Raw genomic sequence first — 22,789 nt, 5'->3', positions numbered from 1 at the left:
GGACAGCACATCTGGAAACCCCTTTCTGCCTTGAAATTTCTGCCTGGGAGAGACCTTGCTGATGCAGTATAACTACCTTTTTATTATTATTATTTTTATTTCTTCGCAGACGTCCTTATCCAGGGCGACTTACAACATAAGTGCAATACAAAGTTCAAGAATACAGTTAAGTATAAGGCATCAAACATTATAAATTCAAATTTATTTAGATTTAGATTAATTTAGATTAAACTGAGTAATTCAAAGTATAATACATTTTACATCTTCCAATTTACACAGGTAAGTACAGTAAGTGAGATCATACATCCTGGATAGTAAAAGCTAAGTGATGTAAAGATGTAAGGTCACAGTCAAGGGTTATGGGAGAGGGAGAAAGGAGGAAATCAATCATTAATACACGTAGTAGTAACGCAAGAAGCATGATAAAATGTTGTTAAGTGCTATCTAATGGGGATTAAAAGGACTAATATTACAAGTACTGTCTGAAAAGATGCGTCTTGAGTAAGCGCCGGAAGGAGGTCAAGGCGTATGTTGCTCAGGAAGCATCTACAGGTGATGTGCTGGGTGTAGGAGAGCACAGGATCAAGGGTGACAACTAGATTTTTAGCGGAAGAAGAAGGAGAGAGTGTGGTGGATTCCAAGGGGATCGAGATGGGAGGTCAGCAGAAGGTGAGGAAGAGTGGGGGAAAAACAGGAGATCTGATTTGGAGAGGTTGAGCTTGAGGTGGTGCGAGTGCATCCAGACATAGATAGCAGACAAGCAGAAAGAGATGCGAGAGGGGATGAGAGGGTCAGAAGAGGGAAAAGACAGGAAGATCTGGGCATCATCAGCGTAGAAGTGGTAGGAGAAACCATGGGATGCGATGAGGGGGCCCAGGGCCCCCAACACAAAGCTATACCTATGAAGTTATATATTTTTAAGCAGACCCTCCCAGAGCCCATCCACTTGCTCTGGCTTGTAACTCTCTCACTGCTCCTGGACAACAGAGCCCTTTTATATAATGTCAACGCCCCTCCCACCAGATCATACCATTCTCTGCCAGGAATACAATATGTCCTTCACAGTAAACTCCCACATGAACACTATTACTGAATCCCCCTCTAAATATACATCACTTCTCTTTCCAAGCCGCCGATGTAAATTACCATACCATGCGCGCTCCCTTAACCATGACCTTTCACTGCGTGAGTTGCAAACAGTCATAAAATCAATACTCTGAAATACTATCATTTAACAAGATTAAAATATGCCCCATCTCACACAGTGTGCAATCTGTGTGCGATGGCTTATATTTCTTCATGTAACCGGGTAAGTCTTTTCTATTGCGTTATAAACAAAACATTGTGTTTATATTTTGTGCAGAAACAAAAACCAGTTTGACTTCATAACAGTGATAGCGATATGTGGCTACAGGAAAGAAGTTTGTGTATATGTTGTGATAGTCATTTAGTGGACTAATCTGTCTGAAGTGAAGGAGGGGTGCCGTTAAATGGCAAGACAACACTGCCGTCAGGCGATTTCAGCTCCTTCACACCCTTATAGACTGCTGCAACCGGTTTGGCGGCAGTCAGCTTCAGACCACAAACAGTGCAGCATCTCATCCAGGCAGAGGGGAAGCAGAGCAGAACAGACGGGTTTTCGCATTGAGCTACAGGCCAGGCGAGAGCGAACCTGGCCTTGACGGATTAGTGACCAGTGGACTTGGCAAGGGAATACAGTAGGAGACAGAAGGGCCTCCTGGTTCAAGGCTAAGTATATCTGGATTAATGCGTTGTTTCATGATTTGAGTGTACTTTGGTCAAGGGAAAGAAACCAGACATATATTGGAATACAAAAGAACTTTATTGAACTCTGCTGCTGCACAGTTGCCTTCCCATCCTCCAAACTTTATAATCTGTTTAGTTTCCATAATCGGCACAAGCATTGACTTTTCTTTATTTGCTCCTTGCATCCTCATTACGAGTGGTTGGACGCCAGCGGCTTGATGAAATCTTCCTCTTAAAAGTGATGACTGCAGACCCCTGTATGAGGGGTTATGTTGATCTCCTCACACAGAATATTTCGTATCCACTTTTTGTGAGAGTCTTCCACAGTAGGGAAAGTATGAAATTAAATTTCACTGCTGTGACATTTAATCCATAATTTTCAATATCAAAAATGTAATTTCTTATTAAATGTCACAGAGGCATGCCATGAATTGCTGATATCTGCAATTGTATTTTTTATATCAGCAATTATGGATTAAATGTCACAACAGCTTGCATGCAGAACAGCAGGACTAGACGAGCAGCTTCAGTCCTCAATTATATGTTACCTGGGAAACAATAATGAATGTTTGTTTATATAACAGGGATGATTTTTGTAATAAGTCTATTAGTGTGGAGTCTTACAAATGTCATTTACTCCATCAGTTAGTCTTCAGAAAACTGTGTCTCGAGTCCAGATTGGTCTTTTCTTTGTCCTCACTGGCCCTGAGGACAGCACTACTGCCCCACTGGTGTGTTTGGGGTTTGAAGGGTCACAAGACCTAGACGATCACTATAGCAATGAAACTGAGCATTGTGACCTCAGTTTTAATTGTAATTACCCATCTTCTTACAGTTACTTGATTAACCACAGCAGTGTTATGTCTCCCTCTTGTGGTCAGTGTTCAGTAACTACACACTGTGCTACTCCTGAAGAGGAAATGTTTTGCAGCTCTAACATCTCCAGACTCCTGCATCACCTGACTGCCGTTCTTACAGATGAGGTATATTGTGTATTGTCCAGTCTCTCTGCTCTTTAGAAACATGTGACAGTGACCCAGGGTGGTGAGGGCCAGTGCTCTGATAATGGCTGCTGTCCCACTGGGACCTTTCAAAAGGGCTTGTTCCTGTTCAGGATATTTAGTGGGATCCCACAGAATCTAAGGTTGAAGCTCAGTGTGTCTGTGCAGTGGAGCTTCTCACAGGCTGTGTCCCATTGCAATCTTTGTAGTTCGGGGCACTTAGCCTATTTCCACAGTATATAAATAGAGGTGGATTCAGTTTAGCCCAGGCATAGGGCTGGTCGATATGACTTAAAAATAATATCTCAATATTTTTAGAAGTTTGGGCGATACACGATATATATCTCAATATTTATTGTTTTTATCCAATCAAGCTACAAAATAAGACCAAAGACATTCAAACTACAAGTATTTCGTTAATCACTAAATATGCAAAACTAACAATTACCACATGTAGGCTGTCATGGTAAATATATGCAGAATGCAACACATTACAGCGCAAGTGTTGTGTGATTACTATTACGTGTGTTATGTTATGGGTATTTTTTTTATTTTATTTTTTGTCTGGATTGCCCTCTCTACCCTGTAAGCCTACGGTTCTGACCATCTGCCTGCCCTCCTGAACCACAAGTATTGGACTCCCTACATTGCCCTGTTAGCACATTCTTGGACTTCCTGCTTTCGCCCTCGACATTGATTTCTGCCCTGCGTCCCGTGCCCCGTGCCTGGATCCTCTACCACTTACCCTCAGGTCTGTTACAGTTAGATGACATCTCAGCTGTGAACAGAGGTGGGACTTGATAGGGTTGGGTTTCTTTACTTTCTATTATACCCACAGTCAGAGATCACGCTATATTATTGCTGCCTAATTAGATTAATCTGTCTCAGTCTTTCAGATGTTAATGTATATTTATTCATTATTATTACTCTAGCATTTTAATTCCATATAGCACCTTGTCAGGGTCTCTCAGGGGAGGCTCGCAGGGTAAGGGAGTTAGGACCCAGGTGCAGTTTATGTAGAGTGGGCAGACAAGACAAAGGGGCTAGGCAAACACATTGCATGACCTGGGTGTTCTCAGCATTGAGGCTAGAAGAGCCAAGGCACTTGACAGGGACAAGTTTATCAAACTTTTTGCCAATCAGCACAAAAACAAGTGTATTCATCTGTTTTAAAGGTGCAGTTTGAAATATTGTTATTGGGCCATAGACCACATTTTTTTTGCAAAGTGCTGCTGCAGTTTGGGTTATTGTATGTATATATGTATTTTTTAATTTAAATTGTTATTTATAATTAGTTTACAGTTTCTCCATGATGTCACACATTTACTAATGTATGCTAATACGCTTATATATAATCTTAACCTTCAGTGCAAACACTGTATTAAGTTTTTTGGAATTAAATTATGATTTATTTGAAGGAGAAAATGTACCAAACCTAGCCTGAATTATTTAATGTGGATAACTGAAGAGCCGTTATGAAAGTTTTATATAAACTGTATTATGTTTTATATTAATAATAATATGTAGACCAAGCAAAGTAAATGTATTAAGCTAGCAACAACCACTTTGCAAGTTGTTCAGGGCATATCAACTAGACGTTCCTGTCAATAATAAAAGGATCAAACTGCAGAGAGAGAGAGGGCCCACAGCTGTTTGTTACAAGTCTGTTTGGGGACCTAAATTGCTTCCCCAGATTGTCAGGAACTGTCTTTGTTAATGATTGATTGATCAGAGATTTCCCAGTATATGAAAGGAAGACATCTGTTCTTTGGATCCCACACCTCTTCCGAGGAAGACTACCAGAACATTACAAGGGTCAGAAATCTGACCTCAAGATAACACTCTGGGAAACCAGTGACTGTCCCTGCCCACAGACCCACATGTCTTGCAATGTATAAAAGCTGTATACTTCTGTTGTTCAGTGAGAGAGACTCCACCGAGGTGGAGAGATCCCATGTTGGGGCCTTGCAGGCATGTTATCATCTGTGCATCAAGACTGGGTTCTTCATTAACCATCATAATTATATTGTATACATCCACCTAGCATTGCTAGGATGCCCTCCCTAAATTGGGTCTGTGGCCCCAACAGGAGTCTGGAGATGTTAGAGCTGCAAAACCAACATTTGTATAGACAATGCATTATTCGATTAAAAAGGGGTGAAATGAAAGAGATGAAGACAGGGTCCCTATACACACGTATATAGTTCTTTATAACTTATTTTTCTGAACATTGTGATTACATAAATTATAAAAATAAAACCAGATCACAGATCACCAGATTTTTTTAACTGACTACATGCACATAAGGATAATAAATAAATGACACAATGAATTAGGGATTTTATTTTGAAGAAATAGGGCAAATTCAGATGAAGAGTATATTGCAGAATCCTGACATGGCTGGAGATTTGAAATTATTGCTAACCGATAATCAAGGTACATGTATATAATTGTTTTCTTTAATATACAAGACAAGATCTCCAGCAAAGCAAGTCTCTTGATTCTATCACAATAGGGTGTGACCTTTCCAAAATGAGTCTCCGCAAAATTGTAGGTGGTGATGTCATGTTAAACCATTTATAAGCACTCTTCTGGCCCTTGGGTCCCTGACTATGGGGTGGTTAAAGCAGGCGAGGGCTTACATTAGCGACAGTGCACATGGTCTTATCATGCATAAATTATACATTAAATCTAATGGAATTGCACCTTCCCATAGACACCTTTCAGTGTTATTCTCCACTTGAAAGATAACTTGTATGTATCTGCTTTTTAAAGAAATTTTTAGAAAAAATCAGTGTATGCATTCAAATTCAAATCAGCCAAGTGACTGTAAATTAACATTATTGACAAGTCTTACCTTCTTTGAGTCATATCTGTAGGTATACTTTATTTTAAAACAATGAGAGGTGATAAGCCTCTTAATGGATGCCTCCTTATTTACCACCACATGCTATTGGTTTATAGATACAGATACAATACATTAGCAGCCTGAAGTTGTTATTGGTTAGAAATAGTAATATTTTTCCACCGTAAACACAACACTGATTTGTCATATGGATGAATGAAAATGTAATAGAAGTTTAAGGAGCTTCCACAATTCTTCACTGGACATGCACTATTAAATACACCGATCAGCCATAACGTTATGACCACCTGCCTAATATTGTGTAGGTCCCCCTTTTGCCATCAAAACAGCCCTGACCCGTCGAGGCATGGACTCCACTAGACCTCTGAAGGTGTGCTGTGGTATCTGGCACCAAGACATTAACAGCAGATCCTTTAAGTCCTGTAAGTAAATGAATCGGACTTGTTTGTCCAGCACATCCCACACCCTGACTGGTCTTCGGCTACGCAGCCCCATATGCAACAAACTGCAATGCACTGTGTGTTCTGACACCTTTCTATCAGAACCAGCATGAACTTTTTCATCAATTTGAGCTACAGTGGCTCGTCTGTTGGATTGGACCACACGGGCCAGCCTTCACTCCCCACGTGCATCAGTGAGCCTTGGATGCCCATGACCCTGTCGCTGGTTCACCACTTTTCCTTCCTTGGACCACTTTTGATAGGTACTGACCACTGCAGACCGGGAACACCCCACAAGAGCTGCAGTTTTGGAGATGCTCTGACCCAGTCGTCTAGCCATCACAATTTGGCCCTTGTCAAAGTCGCTCAGATCCTTACGCTTGCCCATTTTTCCTGCTTCTAACACATCAACATTGAGGACAAAATGTTCACTTGCTGCCTAATATATCCCACCCACTGACAAGTGCCATGATAACGAGATTATCAGTGTTATTCACTTCACCTGTCAGTGGTCATAATGTTATGGCTGATCGGTATATATAAATTGTTGTTGTGTTTTCAGTGGAAGAAAGCTGCCAACACACATCGCTTTAAAAATGGAAGCAGGAGCTGCAATTGCATCTGCTATTATAGCTGGGGCATTGTTGGCTGTCACCAGCATTGAGCAAATTCCTAAGGAACTAAATATGAATATTCACATATCCAACTTCAGTAGAAATCTTAAAAAAAACAAGGTAAGTAATTGGAAAGTTTTTTAAACCCTTATACATTAAGTCAATAAATCCCCAGGATGGTATATATCTCAACTCCCTCCTTTAACATTGCGAGCTTGTCCAGGAGTTGACATACAAATTACCTTGTGTCACTGGGGGAGGGTGGGTGGAAGCCAACTGTTGAAAATGTCTGTGCACACAAGTGACTGCTGTGGATACTCGGGCACCTGCAAGTTTAGGTTCAGTTCTTCCATCTGTTGGCTATATCAGGACATTACCATGAGGCCAAGACCTTGCCAACACCACTGCACATCGCATTATAGAATGCATTATCATCCTTAAATTACACAGTTCGATTTTGAATCATACAGTCATATGTTCTCTATTCAAAAGGACATTCACCAACTGTAAATTTCAAATTGGAGTGGGAGGATTAGATCCTCTAAATGAAATTATAATAAAAAAATAATGTTACAATTTGTATTTTTCTTCCTTTAATCAGGGTCTTTACTTCTAGTGCAGTGGTTCTCAAACCTGTCCTGGAGTACCACCTACCCTGCTGGTTTTTGTTCCAACTGAGTGCTAAATTACTTAATTTAACCCTTAACTGAAGTAATACTTTCCTATAGCAGAGCTTTATAGTTATTTTGAACAGTAGGGGTTTTAAGATAAGTATAACATTGAATAAGGAAGTGATTTGGGAGCCAACTTTTTATCAGTTACACAATTTAAAGAGTCAAATGCAATCAAATTACTTACATTAAGGGTTCAATTAAGTAACTGAGAGCTCGGTTGGAACAAAAAACAGCAGGGTAGGTGGTACTTCAGGACAGGTTTGAGTACCACTGTTCTAGTGGATATACCCATGAGCCTCCTCAGCCTACAATCAAACATGAGACCATGGAAGCAGATCCCTCTCACATGTATTATCTGTGCCTCTCTCTTTCAGACCTGCCCCACAGCATGGGAATCTCCCTCAAGACTTGCTCCCCACACTCTGACTATATAGAGCCCCAGGACCACATGCTGACACAAGAAGAACTAATATTAATAATGTCCCATTCTGTCTCCTCTGTTACAAAAAATAGTCCATACAAAGTAAACTTGTGTATTCCTTCCATTTTGAAGGAGGTTGTAAAAGTTCCCCTTTGTCAGTGTGGTGGTCAGAGAGATGCAGCTTAAACAACACTGTCACAGTCAGTCCCTGTCACTCGTCTGCTGCTGTGCTCTGTTGCAGCCGCAGTTCCTCACAGCCAGGCAACTGTTTGACATCTTCCAGTTTTGCTGTTTTGAAGGCAAATTGTGGTCACATGAAATATGAATTTGATGTAGATTTTTCTTCTGTTCACTCACTTTGCATTTAGTTAATTGATAAATATAATCAATTAACATGTCTATTTTTGAAAGGATTCTTACTTTACAGCATTTTTTCACACCTGCCTAAAACTTTTGCACAGTACTGTATATACACACACAGACGGGTGACAAATTAAAGGACAAACCAACATAAAGTGTCTCATTAAGGTGTTAATAAGGCACCACAAGCCGCCAGATCAGCTTCAATTCTCTTGGCACAGATTGTACGAGTCTCTGGACTCTACTGGAGGGATGAACACCATTCTTCCAAAAGATATTCCCTCATTTGGGGTTTTGATGATGGTGGTGGAGAGCGCTGTCTAACACATCGGTCCACAATCTCCCATAGGTGTTCAATTGGGTTGAGATCTGGTGACTGTGAAGGCCATAGCATATGATTCACATCATTTTCATACTTATCAGATCATTCAGTGAGCCCTCGTGCCCTGTGGATGGGGGCATTGTCATCCTGGAAGAGACCACTCCCATCAGGATAGAAATGTTTCACCATAAGATAACTTATTCCTATATTTAGAAATGATTACAGGAAGGTTTTAGTATGTGAAAAAACGTTTTATACAGTGATCATCATTTTCTGTGACAGTGAAAAGATATACAATTTAATTGGTTTAAGGGCTCTATAAAAAGAGAGTATGGGTAATCTTAGCTAACATTGTGGATGGTATCCCACAGCCTCAGGAAACATGTGAAAACCCTTAAGCCATCCTTGTGCTGGTTGTTTAGCTTGATATACCTAATAATCTACCTGAAAATAGATTCAGATGTCATGTTAATAATATTTTTTAAAATACTAAGTCTGGCATTTTCATGATTTTTGTCTTTTAACACCCGCCTGACTATTCATATCCCATAGCAGGTGATAAGAATCTGGGATTCCGAACTTTATTTATATAACACACTGTTTGGCTATACAATTGTTAAAGAAATGTTTATAATTTTGTTATTGGATTTATCTGATTGTATCAGACCTGGGTCAAATATGTATTTTCTGTATTTTAAATAACTTCAAATTCATTTCCAAAATCTTATTTTATGAATTAATTAAAGTAGCCCTCAGAAATTAATAAATACAAATTAATTATTGCTTTATAGAAAAAAATGAATTAAAGTAAATTTTCCCACTACAGTATTTAAAAAGAAAAAAGAGAAAAATCTCTGTCAGTAATCCCAATCTAATTTAATATTCATTGTCTTTTCAATTGTTGCAGAATACTAATTTTCATTGACAATGAACAGAATGTTTTATTATGTGTTCCAAAACTGTGATATTATATGTCATTCACTTTTCCTTCTGTTTCACAGAAGAATTATTTTGAAATGACATCCAGTTCAACATTCGGGGGAAATGTACAGTACAGCAGACAGCAGAGATAATTCCTTTGTCAGCACTATAAGGTGTGGCATTACATATTTTTCTGCAACAATGTATTCCTCATCAACCTTAAACCCTTTGTAGACTGCATGGGGCATGCAAGAAGAAACAGTTCTCCCATTTTCCCTGGACCTCGGTCACTTACAGTTCACATAAAGGAGCATGTATTTGGTGGATATTATTATAATTTAGTTATTAGCAGATATCTGGTGAAGGTCCCAGTAGCTTGCCAAGCAGTAAAGGAGGCAGATGGATGGTGAAGCCCATCTTTATGTTGAAGGATCTCTTGACCATGTCCACTTTCACTTCTTCAGAGGGAAACTCGGGATGTACAGTCACCTTGGCCTTTGGGGAAATCATCCGATAGGGCAGTTTTGTCGGCTGGTTTGTGCACAGCTACACTACTTTATTTAACTAATAATCTGCTGAAGGTACAAACAGTTTCCACATTACACACCTTAGTTTTCTGTACAAAATCAGCTAATATATTGACCTACAATCACTGAATAAGGCAAATCTGGGACCACTCCTACAGTTACTAAAAGCATCTGATCCTCAGATAAAATAGGGCTTTTCCTCAGCATGTATGGATTTAATTTTAATAATCTTCTGACGCACATGATATCTGTGAAAAACCTGACATATGGTTACCCTATTTAAGAAAAAACTAACAAAAAAACAACAACCAAGCTTCAGTTGTTTTCATAGGTAATTGGTGCAAAGCAGTGTTTTATAAGAAATGATTGCTTTATAGATACATACATACATACATTTAGCTAATATACACAGATATAGACAGACATTACAAAAATACCACTGGATACAGGGTTATTACGTTTGTATGTCTGTTGTACTTTATTATGATGACGTACTAACATCGACCTTAACAAGATGGCTGCCTCGATAGGATACACAACCCTTCCCGTCTCGTACGTACTGTCACTTAAGCAGCCAATGACAAAAGTACAGGTCGAGCGACACCATCATGGATGATGAAAACATAAACAGCAGATCACTTACAATGATGAAATAACTAGACACTTCTTTCTCAATCGAGAGTTATCCAGTCAGCTCTCTGTAAAGGTTTCCACTGAGAATTTTATAAAACTGAAGAAGAAGGAAAAAATAACTAGACAGGCTTGTTTGAGCGATTCAGGAGTTTGTTTCCGCAATTGAAAGAACCCGGAAATTACTTCAGTTTTGAATATTTGTGGTCGTGCAATCAACAAAATGAAGAGCTGGATTGCGATATTCGTGCCATTTCTTTTCATCTTGCAAGCCGAGAGTTTGAACAATGGAGGTGAGTTCAAATGTGGATGCTGTTTATACTGTTCCGCGGTAGAAACCAAAACTGAAAATAACCCCCCCCCCAAAACACAATGTTATTGATCATATTAAAATGAGCAGCATTCTTTATAATTCTGAATTAGATTATACTGCTATTCAATAAGATGCATTATGCCAAACATCCATAAAGTGTCCAAATCCAAGTATCAAAGTTTGCTAATGAACTGCTTATTAACTGCATGCTTATTTTTCTTCTTGGTGTGTACATACAGAAACTTCATGGGGGGTGTAGTGGGGCTGTGTTGTGGGCTTAGCTTTCATTTCGGGGGTGTTCTGGCAGTAATTCAGTGGTTTTGACTGTGTTATTAACTGGGCCTGCACTGGCTGTGTTTTCAGATAGTGTCTTGCTGCAGCAGATCCAAGTGATCACCCTGTACAAGGGACGCTACACCAGTTCCCGCAGAGCCAGCCCTGTCCTGCAGCTGCAGTGCCTGGGGGGGTCGGCTGGCTGTGGCGCTTTCCTCCCAGACGTGGTCCAGTGCTACAACAAAGGGTGGGATGGTGTTGATGTGCAGGTAGGTTTAGCTCTTTGATCCATTCACAGACCCGTCCTCCACAAAGTGTCGGTGAAATGAATGTGTATTTTGATGATTGACAAGAGGTCATTGGGCAGGAAACGATACACTGAGTTGTGCTGCTTCACGTGTTTAATCAGAAGAGTTCATGTGTATTGATGTGATTCAGGAGTTTGTTCTGCCGTGAATTCTATCTCTAAGAATAGTTTTGTGAAAAGAGGGACTTGCAATTGGTAACTAAACCTTGTCTTTTTTTTTGTTTGTTTGTTTGTTTGACCACAGTGGGAGTGTAAAACAGACATGGATAACTCGTACAGATTTGGGAAAATCGAAGTGAGTTGCGAGGGTTTCAACTACCCGGAGGACCCCTATGTGCTGAAGGGCTCCTGTGGGCTGGAGTACTCCCTGGAGCTCACGGAGCAGGGCAGGCAGAAGGGCAGAGCGTCCACTGGGGGCTTCGGCTCGGGGTTCTTCCAGGGCTCCTCAAGCAACACAAATTACCAGAGCTCGGGAGGGGAGGCCAGTGGTTTACTTGTCATCGCTTTTCTGCTGCTCCTTGCATACGGAGTGTATAAGATGTTCTTGTGCGGGCCTATGCAAGGACAGCAGCGCTTCCCTGACCACGGCTCTTCAAATGCCCACACCGGTGCCTATGACCAATATGGCGGAGCTCACACAATGGGGCCATCCCCGCCTGGGTTCAAGCCCGACTACACAGGTGCGACTTACACAGGTGGGAAGAATACAACTGTTTTAAAGTGAAATATAATACAAATTACACAAAAAAATGTAATTGGACAATACAACATGTTGAAAATTCCCCAGTAGGGAAATTGTAAAGTATTGTAAATTGTAAAGACCATTGTGTTTAGCCTATTACTTGAATTGGAATCTTGTTATATTTGCATTTCATTAAAAAAAAAACATTTTAAACTAATAATTGGTTCGTGGGGGCCTATGCAGATCTCATAGTTTCCTGGTTTGCACATAGGTTTAGTTGTTAGTCCTGTAATAACTTAATTGAATATTGTGTTTTCCCCAGATCCTCCACCAAGCTATAGTGATGCTACTGGTGGATATGGCTTCAAAAGCGATTTCACCAGACCTCCACATCAGGCTAATTCAGGACCTGGATTTTGGACTGGGATGGGCACAGGAGGTGTATTAGGATACTTGTTTGGAAGTCAAAGGTTAGTAATAAATAAATCTATATTGTTGATGTATTAAGATTGTTGATTTAAGTATCTTCAGATCATCAGTCTTTGATAGATAGAGCTCAGATGGTTGTAAATATAAGACCCACCTTTGCATTTGCCTGATGCAGTATTCGGAAAGCAGGAAATAGTGGACACTCGATGAAAAACAGGTTTGCCTGTGAGTTTGTCTTTAAAAAAATACATGTAATGGGTTTTCAAAACATTCTTCCTTTAGAAGCAGGATTGTATACACCTCTGTAAATATTTCTATGTAAGTATCTTATATTGGACACATTTTCTTTTTTAAATGTACATTGAAAATGAGCCAGTGTCCTTCCAATATCATCTCAATGCAAGTGTACTCCCAGTGTTCCCAGAGCTGTTAAATCCCAATTAAAAAACATACTTTTGCCAAATTATTACTTCAGTGATGCACTCTTCAATCACATGCCTTCTCTGGTTAGAGATTAAAAAAAACAAAAAACAACAACATACAATATTTATTTCTATCTTCTTTTTTTGTAGATCTCAGCCCAATGTTTACCCTAGGAATACAGGGCACTCAGACTTCAGACCAACGCCATCACCCGCAAGTACAGGGACACGCTCAGCTTCAGGTAGTGGAATTGTGCATTTTATTTTTAGCTGTTGATTTTTAGTAGGGTTTACTGCTGTCTTGTATTAAATCTAATTTACTGCAATGGATTTGCAGCACATTTCAGAATATTTATTTTAGTTATAACAAAGTTTTAAATCAGTCATAGCTAGTCAGTTATTAATATAATAATAATATTAATATACTGAAATTTGATACTCTAATTAATGATTCTCCAGTTTCATCTTGATTTCACTGATAAACACAAGTTATTTGTTTGACTTTCTAATTATAAGGTTTTATGAATATCTTGCTTCGGGATTCTGGTTTGGAGTGTGATTTCAGATTTCATTTCAATTCGCATATTAGATAAGACCATAATTATTATTTTGAAAAGGTTTCTTCACAGATTAGGACACCCAAAATATTTGTTGGTCTCAATTTGTTTGCTCTGCTGCATGTGTTGTACATGAAAGATTGACTATGTTTTGCACTGTGAATACAAACTTCTAATGTAATCATCTTTCTGTAGGTTTTGGAGGAACCAAGAGGAGATAAGAGAGCAGGAGGTTCATACACATTCAGGTGAAATGAAGGCTTTCAGAGTTCTCCAAATTAAGTTTTCTCTCTTCTGTAATTTATACGATCCCACAGTTTACATTGACTATATAATTTGTGTTGTAAGCTTTCAAGATTGTGCTTTATGATGTAGGCGAGTTTGCATTGTCATGGCACTGGACAGTGTTGCAGGTGGAAGGGCACGGGATGTAGTGAAGTGTACATCTTCACATTAAAATCTTGTAAATGTAATGTGGTCTTTAGCAACTTTTTCGAAAACTATTTTTGAATGTGAATTCCATTTTCTAGTGTGTTCCCTATGTTTATATAATTAAAGTTGTATTGAACTTTTCAGAGCAGATATGTTGCTTATATGTTGTACTCTATTGATTAAGTAAGAGAAAGCAGCTCAATGTACTGGACATTGAACCTTTGAGATGAATGTACATTTCTTTTCTGTATAGAAGCTTAATAAATAATATTTTGAAATGAAATGATTATTTGTATACATGTATTAGTTTGAGACCTTGCATGTCAATGTAAAGCTTTCCCTGGTGTTTTTTTTCACAGTACCAAGGCTCAGTTGTAATCTAATGAATCGATTAATTAGTCAATTATGGTGATTGCTATATCTGTGATTCTTTGAACTATACTATTAAAATGTTCCGATATTTTAGTAGGAGAGTTCTTGCAGAATTACAAACCATGAATGAAGTGTGATGTTACTAAATGTTTTGCCATTTATTGCAACCGAAGTCTGTTATTGTTAAATTAACTTTTCTGAGAGGGTTGCATTTACAAGTGATACAAACAATTAGGTAAACAATGAAGGTACATTTAGATAGACGTATAATAAAGTAGATTACAACTATAAGGGAGGGACATCCATTAATATAAGAGATTGTGAAAGCTCTTTTTCTGATGCTGCCTGGCTCTTAACTTTGAATTGTTGTTTTCTTCACTGTGGTTTCTAATGCTCTACTGACTTCATGACCATAACAGTTATCAATACAAACAGAATTTGTAGCTTCCTTAGAATACTTTAAAGAATACCAGTTATGCTTTGAATAGTGATTTTAGAGGTTCTGTGCATGAGAGATTTGCTCATTGAAATAAGCTAATGTTACGTGTAATATTTCTGAACAACACTTTAAAGCCTTAAGAAAATAAATAAATATAATTATTAATGTGAAAGGGTCTCTATAACATCCTTGATTCAGCCTTTACTGTTGTCTGTTTATTAGCAAGGATCATACACAAAGGAAAAACCTTGCCTTTACATTCATTTACCACAAATTGGTGTTTTATCACCCTCTAGTGGCTTTATGACTAAACACCTGATTTAAACTTAGCAGTGTATTCTTTGCACTCTTTTTTTTTTATTATAATGTTATTTATTTTTTAATTATGTTCCCCAATTACTTTTCTCCCAATTTCGAATCACCAATTATTAATCTCGGCACCATTCTTCTTTGGGAAAGATAATCTAAGACCCGTGTCCTCCTGCAAATTTTCAAAGCCGACCACTTTGACAGTCCAGAATGCTAACGGCTGTCTATTATCAATCTGAGCATTCAATGTTGACAGAATATCTACTCCCTGAATCTGCAGGCACCTGGAAAGCCCCAGGGGTCGCTCGACTACTGAGAACCCAGTTATCCCAACCCATCCCTTTCACACTTGGATAATTATGCACTGCCAAGAAGGCCTAAACTTGGCTTTCATAAGGCAAAGGCTAATACGATTATTTATATATAAATGTATACCATCACCATGATCCTATAGCAATCCCCTGCTGGATGAAGGCCTCCCCAAGATGTTTCCACTTGCTTCAATCTACAGCTTCTCTTTTGCATGTCTGCAAAGTTTATGATTTAATCTTCACATCTTTTTGTGGTCATCTTCTAGGTCTTTTTTCATTTCTTGGGATCCATTCAATGAGAGACATTGATTCACCTGGTGATGGAGGCAAAGAATCCTTCACATTTTTTATTTTAAATGGATTTATGCATTGGTCCCACTAAAATAACCCCTTTTTTAAATTCATGTACTGTTTTTCAATATTGAAATTCAATGTATGTGGATTTCTTTCCAATTTAATCATCTTAATTAAACAAACAAAGCACACTATGTTCTTCACAAACATCTTGACTGCTGCAGAAATTTATATTTTATAAAAGGCCACCTTTTGTCATTGTTTGGACAAAATGTTTCAAAATGTGCCTATTCAATACCTATTTATCAAGGTTTTTGTTGGTGGTATTAAACTGAACACAGTGACTATCTAACTATATTTGAAAAGAACACTGCATTTTAATTTCAATTTAATCAATTACAGTTTTTTAATTCACATACAGAGTTTCACCTTTAAAGAATGTGGAAATGTATTTCCAAATAAAAATAGTTTTAATTAAACATAGGAGTGAACAAATAACACATTTTATTTTTCCAAGTTGACAGCAGTCTTCACTCTACCTTCACTGTGTATAGCTTCTAGTCCACAAATGTCTTTGAAGGTGTGGTCATGGAATTTGTTTTGCAAATACGCAGATATCTCCATGTGGTGTGAGTTATCAAAATTGGTTCACTATAGGAGACAAACCCAGCTCCCCTTGGGAAAATTCTTGGAAGATCTCAGCTCAGAGCACTGATTAAAATGTTCTCCTTCCTAAAGCAACCCTGGTTTGATGGACACCAAGAAAAAAAAAAAAAAAAAATATATATATATATATATATATATATATATATATATATATATATATATATGTAGTGGAGTTGTGGTTCTCCAGTTTTCCTACTAGAACTAAATGTCCTTCAAAGTTAGCTGGAACTTGCACTAAGCAAGGAGGAGCATTTTACAGGTTGTTTTAATGAATTTGAATTCAAATTGAAATGATATCAGTATGACAGGAAAAGTTAAATTATTTCTAAAATTAATTTAAACTGATGGCAGTTTGAATCTTGCAAGAAACCATGAAGCAGGTGGTTCTGCTCTGAAGGTAAGGAGGTGGGAAAGCAGGGTGGCAATTTACCTTTGAGCTGGTAACAAAAGCATGACATTCTTTTCATTTTTACAGTAATGCAAGTACAGATTAACTTCAATGAAGGTCAACACATGTTAAAGATAAAGGAATTAGAAGGTTTTTAAATTCACAAAAAGATGAGGATTATGATCAGATTCAATTTCTTACACAAAAGTGTAACTGTCTTGCAGGAGAGAAAGGTGAGTAATTTAGTTTTTTCTGTTGGCTGCTCTCATTTTTACATTTAGCAACTTTTTCACATCATGTCTGAATGGATTAACAGACAGAACTGACAAGTCCCTCTAATACTTCCTCTTGTATGACGTAGCGTATGAATGATGTTAGCCAGTGGTACTTGGTGGTGTTTTGATACTGTTTAATACAGAAACAGCATGTGTTTATAATACTGATATGAGGTTTATATTTAATGCCTGTTTTTAGCTTTTTGTATGTTAGCAGTGTATTTATAACAAAAGCAAAACTCTTAGAATTATTGACTAGGATAGTGATTATATGCTTAAAATTACATTCAATACATGTATCACTGTGCATTAAATACAACCAGACATTGGTTCAGATGCAGTATTTGCTTTGATAAATAAAGTCACAATTAATAACAGATTTTATGTACAAACAGAAATATTCACAACATCTGTATACCTCATTTTACCTTGAACTAGGCAAACCTACATATGACTTTGGGCCATTTATCATTGTCTGGACACAATGTTTAAATACTCTATTCTATATCTACTTATCATAATTACTGTTAAAGTGGGTGGTATTAAATATAAACTGAACACAGTGCAGACGATGTGACCTTTTAACTGTATTTGGAAGGGATTCTATGTAGTTTGGTTTCAGTTTGATCAATTACACAGGAAACCACTCTCAGCCTAATCCTGTAACTCCAAAATTCAGCCAATGACGGATTGTTCCAATTTTTTCAAAGTTAATATGTAGAACCACAATAATACTAGAATAAAATGTGCTGACTAATTTGTCTTAACAATAATAATAAAAAAGCTACTAGCTACTTATTTTATTCTCCATTATGAATTATAGCTTTTGATACGCATTGCAGCTCTCTTTAACATAGCAGTAACTTGATTTGAATGGCAGAAGAAAATATTGGTGAAGTGTAGTAGAATAGCTCCCATCACAGAGGTTTACTGCTTAAGTTTGTATGTCCTGTGCTTTGTATCATTATAAAATGGTGGATTACTTTGGTTTGGTACAGCAATCCTTGGAGGGAAGCCTTTGTGGCCAGAGAGAGAGAGGGGAGTCTGAGGAAAGACCTCACTGCGCTCTCCACGCAACTCTGCCTACAGGAGCAAATGACTATAGAGCTAAAACACGATCAGCTTCTCTGTGAAATTCAACATGAAAAGGTACTTGAGTTTGATAACACTCCATGACTGTTTCTGATTTAACCAGAGATGTGAAGAAAACTGAACACCAGTGTACTATAAAGACCTCCATGCCAGTATTTACTAATTCTACCTTGTTTGTAAAGATAGGTGTTCTTTCATCTCATCTCCCAGAAAATTTAGTATAACTTAAACAAATGCATGTAAACATCCGCCCCAGCTGAAAGTATTGTTCTTTGGGATTTATAAGTCTCTTGGTTCAATCGCAATTTTGCAAACCATCCAAAATTTCAAATCTTTGGTGAGTCTGTAAACTATTTGAGTGAGAGGTCTGTTTTATGGTGAAATGTATTCACTGAATCATTCTGCAAATGGTTTAAATTCATAAAGAAATAGGCAGCAAACAACCAGATTGGAACGTTGAGCCTATTCTTGTTTGTAGCCTTTTATGATCTTCTGTTCATTTTGATAGATATTAATGATTGGTACATTCTGTAAATGTATAGAATTGTCTGTTGTTAGAGTAATTACAAAAGTAACTTGAAGCCACATACTATGTAAGTACTGCAATTTAAGTTTGGGTGCAATTAAAAACTATTATATTTGAATCATAATTACAAATTATTTTAAATCAAAGGTAGTTACAGAAAACAAATATAACAGATTGTCAATTTGTGGCTATTTGTTATTGTAAATTACAACAATTTTGGCTCCTATATAACATCAGATGAGAATTAGTCTAACAAAAAGCAGGACCTTTCTTTGGCATTCTCCAATAGCAGCATTTCCTTACTCTTTAAAAGTCTCTCTGTGGCTATCCAACTGTGATAACCCTGGGGTATTTATAATAAAAAAGCTATTGATGACAAAGAATGTAGGAAGGCTCTAAACTAATAGTGCCAAACACCTGGTGTAGTAATTCTAAGCAGTTGATTTGTGTTTTTTTAAATGAAAACCATCACTTCTCTGCATTGCTCTTTCATAAGACTTGGGCACATAACACTAAATACACAATGTCATAATTGATAATCTCCACTTGTAGTCTTTTAAGAGAGCCAAGATCAGTATATTTCCTTTACTTGCATGTCAGCATATTAATTGCATTAGGTTGGAATTTTATTAGCTTGCAGACGGGCATATTTTATAATCAGAGTTATTTTCCAACTCCATATACTGTACACCACACCCAAAACACATGTACTAGCTGCTTCGGGACAATTATTTTAGGAGAAATGGTACTAGCTTCAACATATTATATTTAACTTATATTTTTTACATATTATTATATTCAACACATGTTTCTAATAGTAAGCAAACAATATTTGAGTTACATATTTATGATATTTATATTTATATTTCTTAGTTCTGAAAATATGAGTTACAGATAAAGCCACTCACTACACACAAGGTTATTCAGTAGATTAGGGCTTATTTACCTCATTGGTTATTGGTTACTTATAATGTGACATGGAAATATTATCAAACTTGATTGGATTAGTCATGTGATAAAGGTGGTCTGGCTAACATTTTTCAGTATTCAATTCGGTTTTTATTTGGAACAGCACCCTGTGGTATTAAAGATCAATTTTCTTTACAACATAGAATGATATGCAGATTTCTGATGCAGATCCATGTTGTGTTGCACTGTGTTCCCTAGACTTCATGCTTACATCATTAAAATGTTGTGGCTACTTGGAATGCCACTTGAACAAAATTACATTTTTTCCATTGTCCTCTGCAGCCCTCCTGCAGTGGATGCAGGCTTAGTGGCAGAATTTCAAGCTGAAGTAGGCAATTGGAGGTATTTATATGAAGAAGTGTGCAGCAAAGTTACACCTTTCACATGCCACGTAGGTTGATATTCTGTGCCAATTAAAAAACAAACAAACAAAAACAACAGGTTGAACACACAACAAAATTGCTTGTGAAAAATAGACCTGCATATTGAATGCAAGGATACTAAGATGGAAAAGCACACCAGTGTGGTGGAACATTTTGGTTTCCACCTCTACCCCGATATAATGTGAATGCTTTACTCAATATGTCTGCAAAAATGGTTTCAAAAGTCGAAACAAGCCGAGCGCACATACAGCATTTTAAAATTATCACTCCTATCGTCATTGCATAAACGATAGTCTTGTCTGCAAGTCTTAAAGTTATAACGTTGTCAGTTTAAAACCTTTGATTACTTTACCCTTTTTAGCTTCATTTTAACCTTTTCTTAAAAACTCTGATCTCCAAAATGTTTTCAAACTATTTAATACTTAAAAGTTAATATTACTTAATGATGACAAAGTGACAAAGAGGCCCATGCCCCTATTTGCTAAAATACCCAGTTTCTTTTTACAACAATGTGTAAGGATGTGTAATTAAAGGAGTTTTCTGATATTTGATATGGATATGATATGCATATTCCTAAGCTTTACATGCAGACCAAACAATTCATGCATTATGAAACCTAGTGCACATGGTCGCATTTAACAGTGTTTTTAGTAGCTGTGTTTTTAATATGCTATCTTTTAAGTAAACTTATAAAATAATGGTTGTAATTAAAGAAATTATATACAATTTAACCATTGTAAAAAAATAAGTGGAAACAGGATTTTGATTTTGTTTTCTAAATGGTATTGTTTGAATTTTGTTTGTATTTAAAAGCATTTACCAAATTTAATTGCAACAAACATATTTAGAACACTTTCACACCCATGTGTTTTAGAATGGCTCTATATTACAAAACACTAAAACAGAACCTTCAAAGCAACACTTGATTTTCGTTGTTACGTGTTTGGTGGGATAGGACTCTTTTTTTACCTTGAAATGCTCATTTATGTTGGAAAATGTAAAAATAACTCTATAAAACTAGCCAAAAAATATATTTTCTTACATTGTAAAAGATGAATGGCTTCTCTGGTTGATAGTCACACCTTATGACCTTCTATTTCTCTTGTTGATTTGTGTTCCCAGGAGGCGAATACTATCAATGTATACGCAAAACCTCCCTGAAGACATTTTGGCTGGAGTTTCTTCTTTTTACACAGAAATGTACACATACCTCTGAGTTATTTGTCTGGGACTGGTTGCCAGTGAAACATGAAACTATAGTTTCTTAGCTTGTTTTTGGTATTTTTGTTTACCTGCTTTGAAATGCATCTGTATCCAATCACCCTTCTTGTTAGCACAGTTTTATATATTAAACCAACAAACTCACTTATTTCTCAGTCTTTTGTGCGTGCTTTTTATTTTCATATGTGGAAACTATTTCATAAGAAAGAAAAACACAAGCCCAGACCCTTAGACCACAAGGACTATTTTCTCCAGTGCCCTTTGGTTTAAAAAATTAATAATGTCTTCCAAAAATATACAAAATCATTATTTTGAGTCTATGGATACAGTAAAAATGTTCTAATTGTTACATAGAGGTTTCACTATTTGTTAACATTCCCAGTGAAACAGCAGTAAAATACAACTTAGCTTTAAAATGCAGTGTCCCTCCTAATAGAGTTATGGCTGAGGTACAGTGAAGGAAAAAAGTATTTGACCCCCTGCTGATTTTGTACGTTTGCCCACTGACAAAGAAATGATCAGTCTATAATTTTAATGGTAGGTGTATTTTAACAGTGAGAAAAAAAATCCAGAAAAACGCATTTCAAAAAAGTTATAAATTGATTTGCATGTTAATGAGGGAAATAAGTATTTGATCTCCTATCAATCAGCAAGATTTCTGGCTCCCAGGTGTCTTTTATACAGGTAACGAGCTGAGATTAGGAGCACTCTCTTAAAGGGAGTGCTCCTAATCTCAGCTCGTTACCTGTATAAAAGACACGTGTCCACAGACGCAATCAATCAATCAGATTCCAAACTCTCCACCATGGCCAAGACCAAAGAGCTGTCCAAGGATGTCAGGGACAAGATTGTAGACCTACACAAGGCTGGAATGGGCTACAAGACCAAGCACCTTGGTGAGAAGGTGACAACAGTTGGTGCAATTATTCGCAAATGGAAGAAACACAAAATAACTGTCAGTCTCCCTCGGTCTGAGGCTCCATGCAAGATCTCACCTCGTGGAGTTTCAATGATCATGAGAACAGTAAGGAATCAGCCCAGAACTACACGGGAGGATCTTGTTAATGATCTCAAGGCAGCTGGGACCATAATCACCAAGAAAACAATTGGTAACACACTACGCCATGAAGGACTGAAATCCTGCAGTGCCCGCAAGGTCCCCCTGCTCAAGAAAGCACATGTACAGGCCCGTCTGAAGTTTGCCAGTGAACATCTGAATGATTCAGAGGAGAACTAGGTGAAAGTGTTGTGGTCAGGTGAGACCAAAATCGAGCTCTTTGGCATCAACTCAACTCGCCGTGTTTGGAGGAGGAGGAATGACCCCAAGAACACCATCCCCACAGTCAAACATGGAGGTGGAAACATTATGCTTTGGGGGTGTTTTTCTGCTAAGGGGACAGGACAACTGCACCGCATCAAAGGGACGATGGACGGGGCCATGTACCGTCAAACCTTGGGTGAGAACCTCCTTCCCTCAGACAGGGCATTGAAAATGGGTCGTGGATGGGTATTCCAGCATGACAATGACCCAAAACACACAGCCAAGGCAACAAAGGAGTGGCTCAAGAAGAAGCACATTAAGGTCC

General features: G+C 37.6%; 1 protein-coding gene across 2 annotated transcripts; it reads left to right on the top strand.

The window, feature by feature from the left end:
* Positions 1 to 10,488: 10,488 nt before the first annotated feature.
* Positions 10,489 to 14,241, top strand: saraf (store-operated calcium entry-associated regulatory factor). 2 transcript variants are annotated; one of them, XM_066719852.1, is made up of 6 exons: positions 10,489 to 10,836; positions 11,220 to 11,398; positions 11,681 to 12,116; positions 12,441 to 12,588; positions 13,120 to 13,211; positions 13,722 to 14,241. In XM_066719852.1, the coding sequence occupies exons 1-6, from the start codon at positions 10,767 to 10,769 to the stop codon at positions 13,745 to 13,747; spliced, it is 951 nt and encodes a 316-aa protein (XP_066575949.1). In that variant the 5' UTR covers positions 10,489 to 10,766; the 3' UTR covers positions 13,748 to 14,241. The 2 variants fall into 2 exon arrangements, with proteins under 2 accessions (XP_066575949.1, XP_066575948.1); XM_066719851.1 differs by having other exon boundaries at positions 11,681 to 12,131.
* Positions 14,242 to 22,789: the final 8,548 nt, after the last annotated feature.

This window comes from Amia ocellicauda, chromosome 13 (assembly GCF_036373705.1).
Source record: "Amia ocellicauda isolate fAmiCal2 chromosome 13, fAmiCal2.hap1, whole genome shotgun sequence".
Lineage (NCBI taxonomy): Eukaryota > Metazoa > Chordata > Actinopteri > Amiiformes > Amiidae > Amia > Amia ocellicauda.
This window is presented reverse-complemented; position numbering and strand designations above follow the sequence as displayed.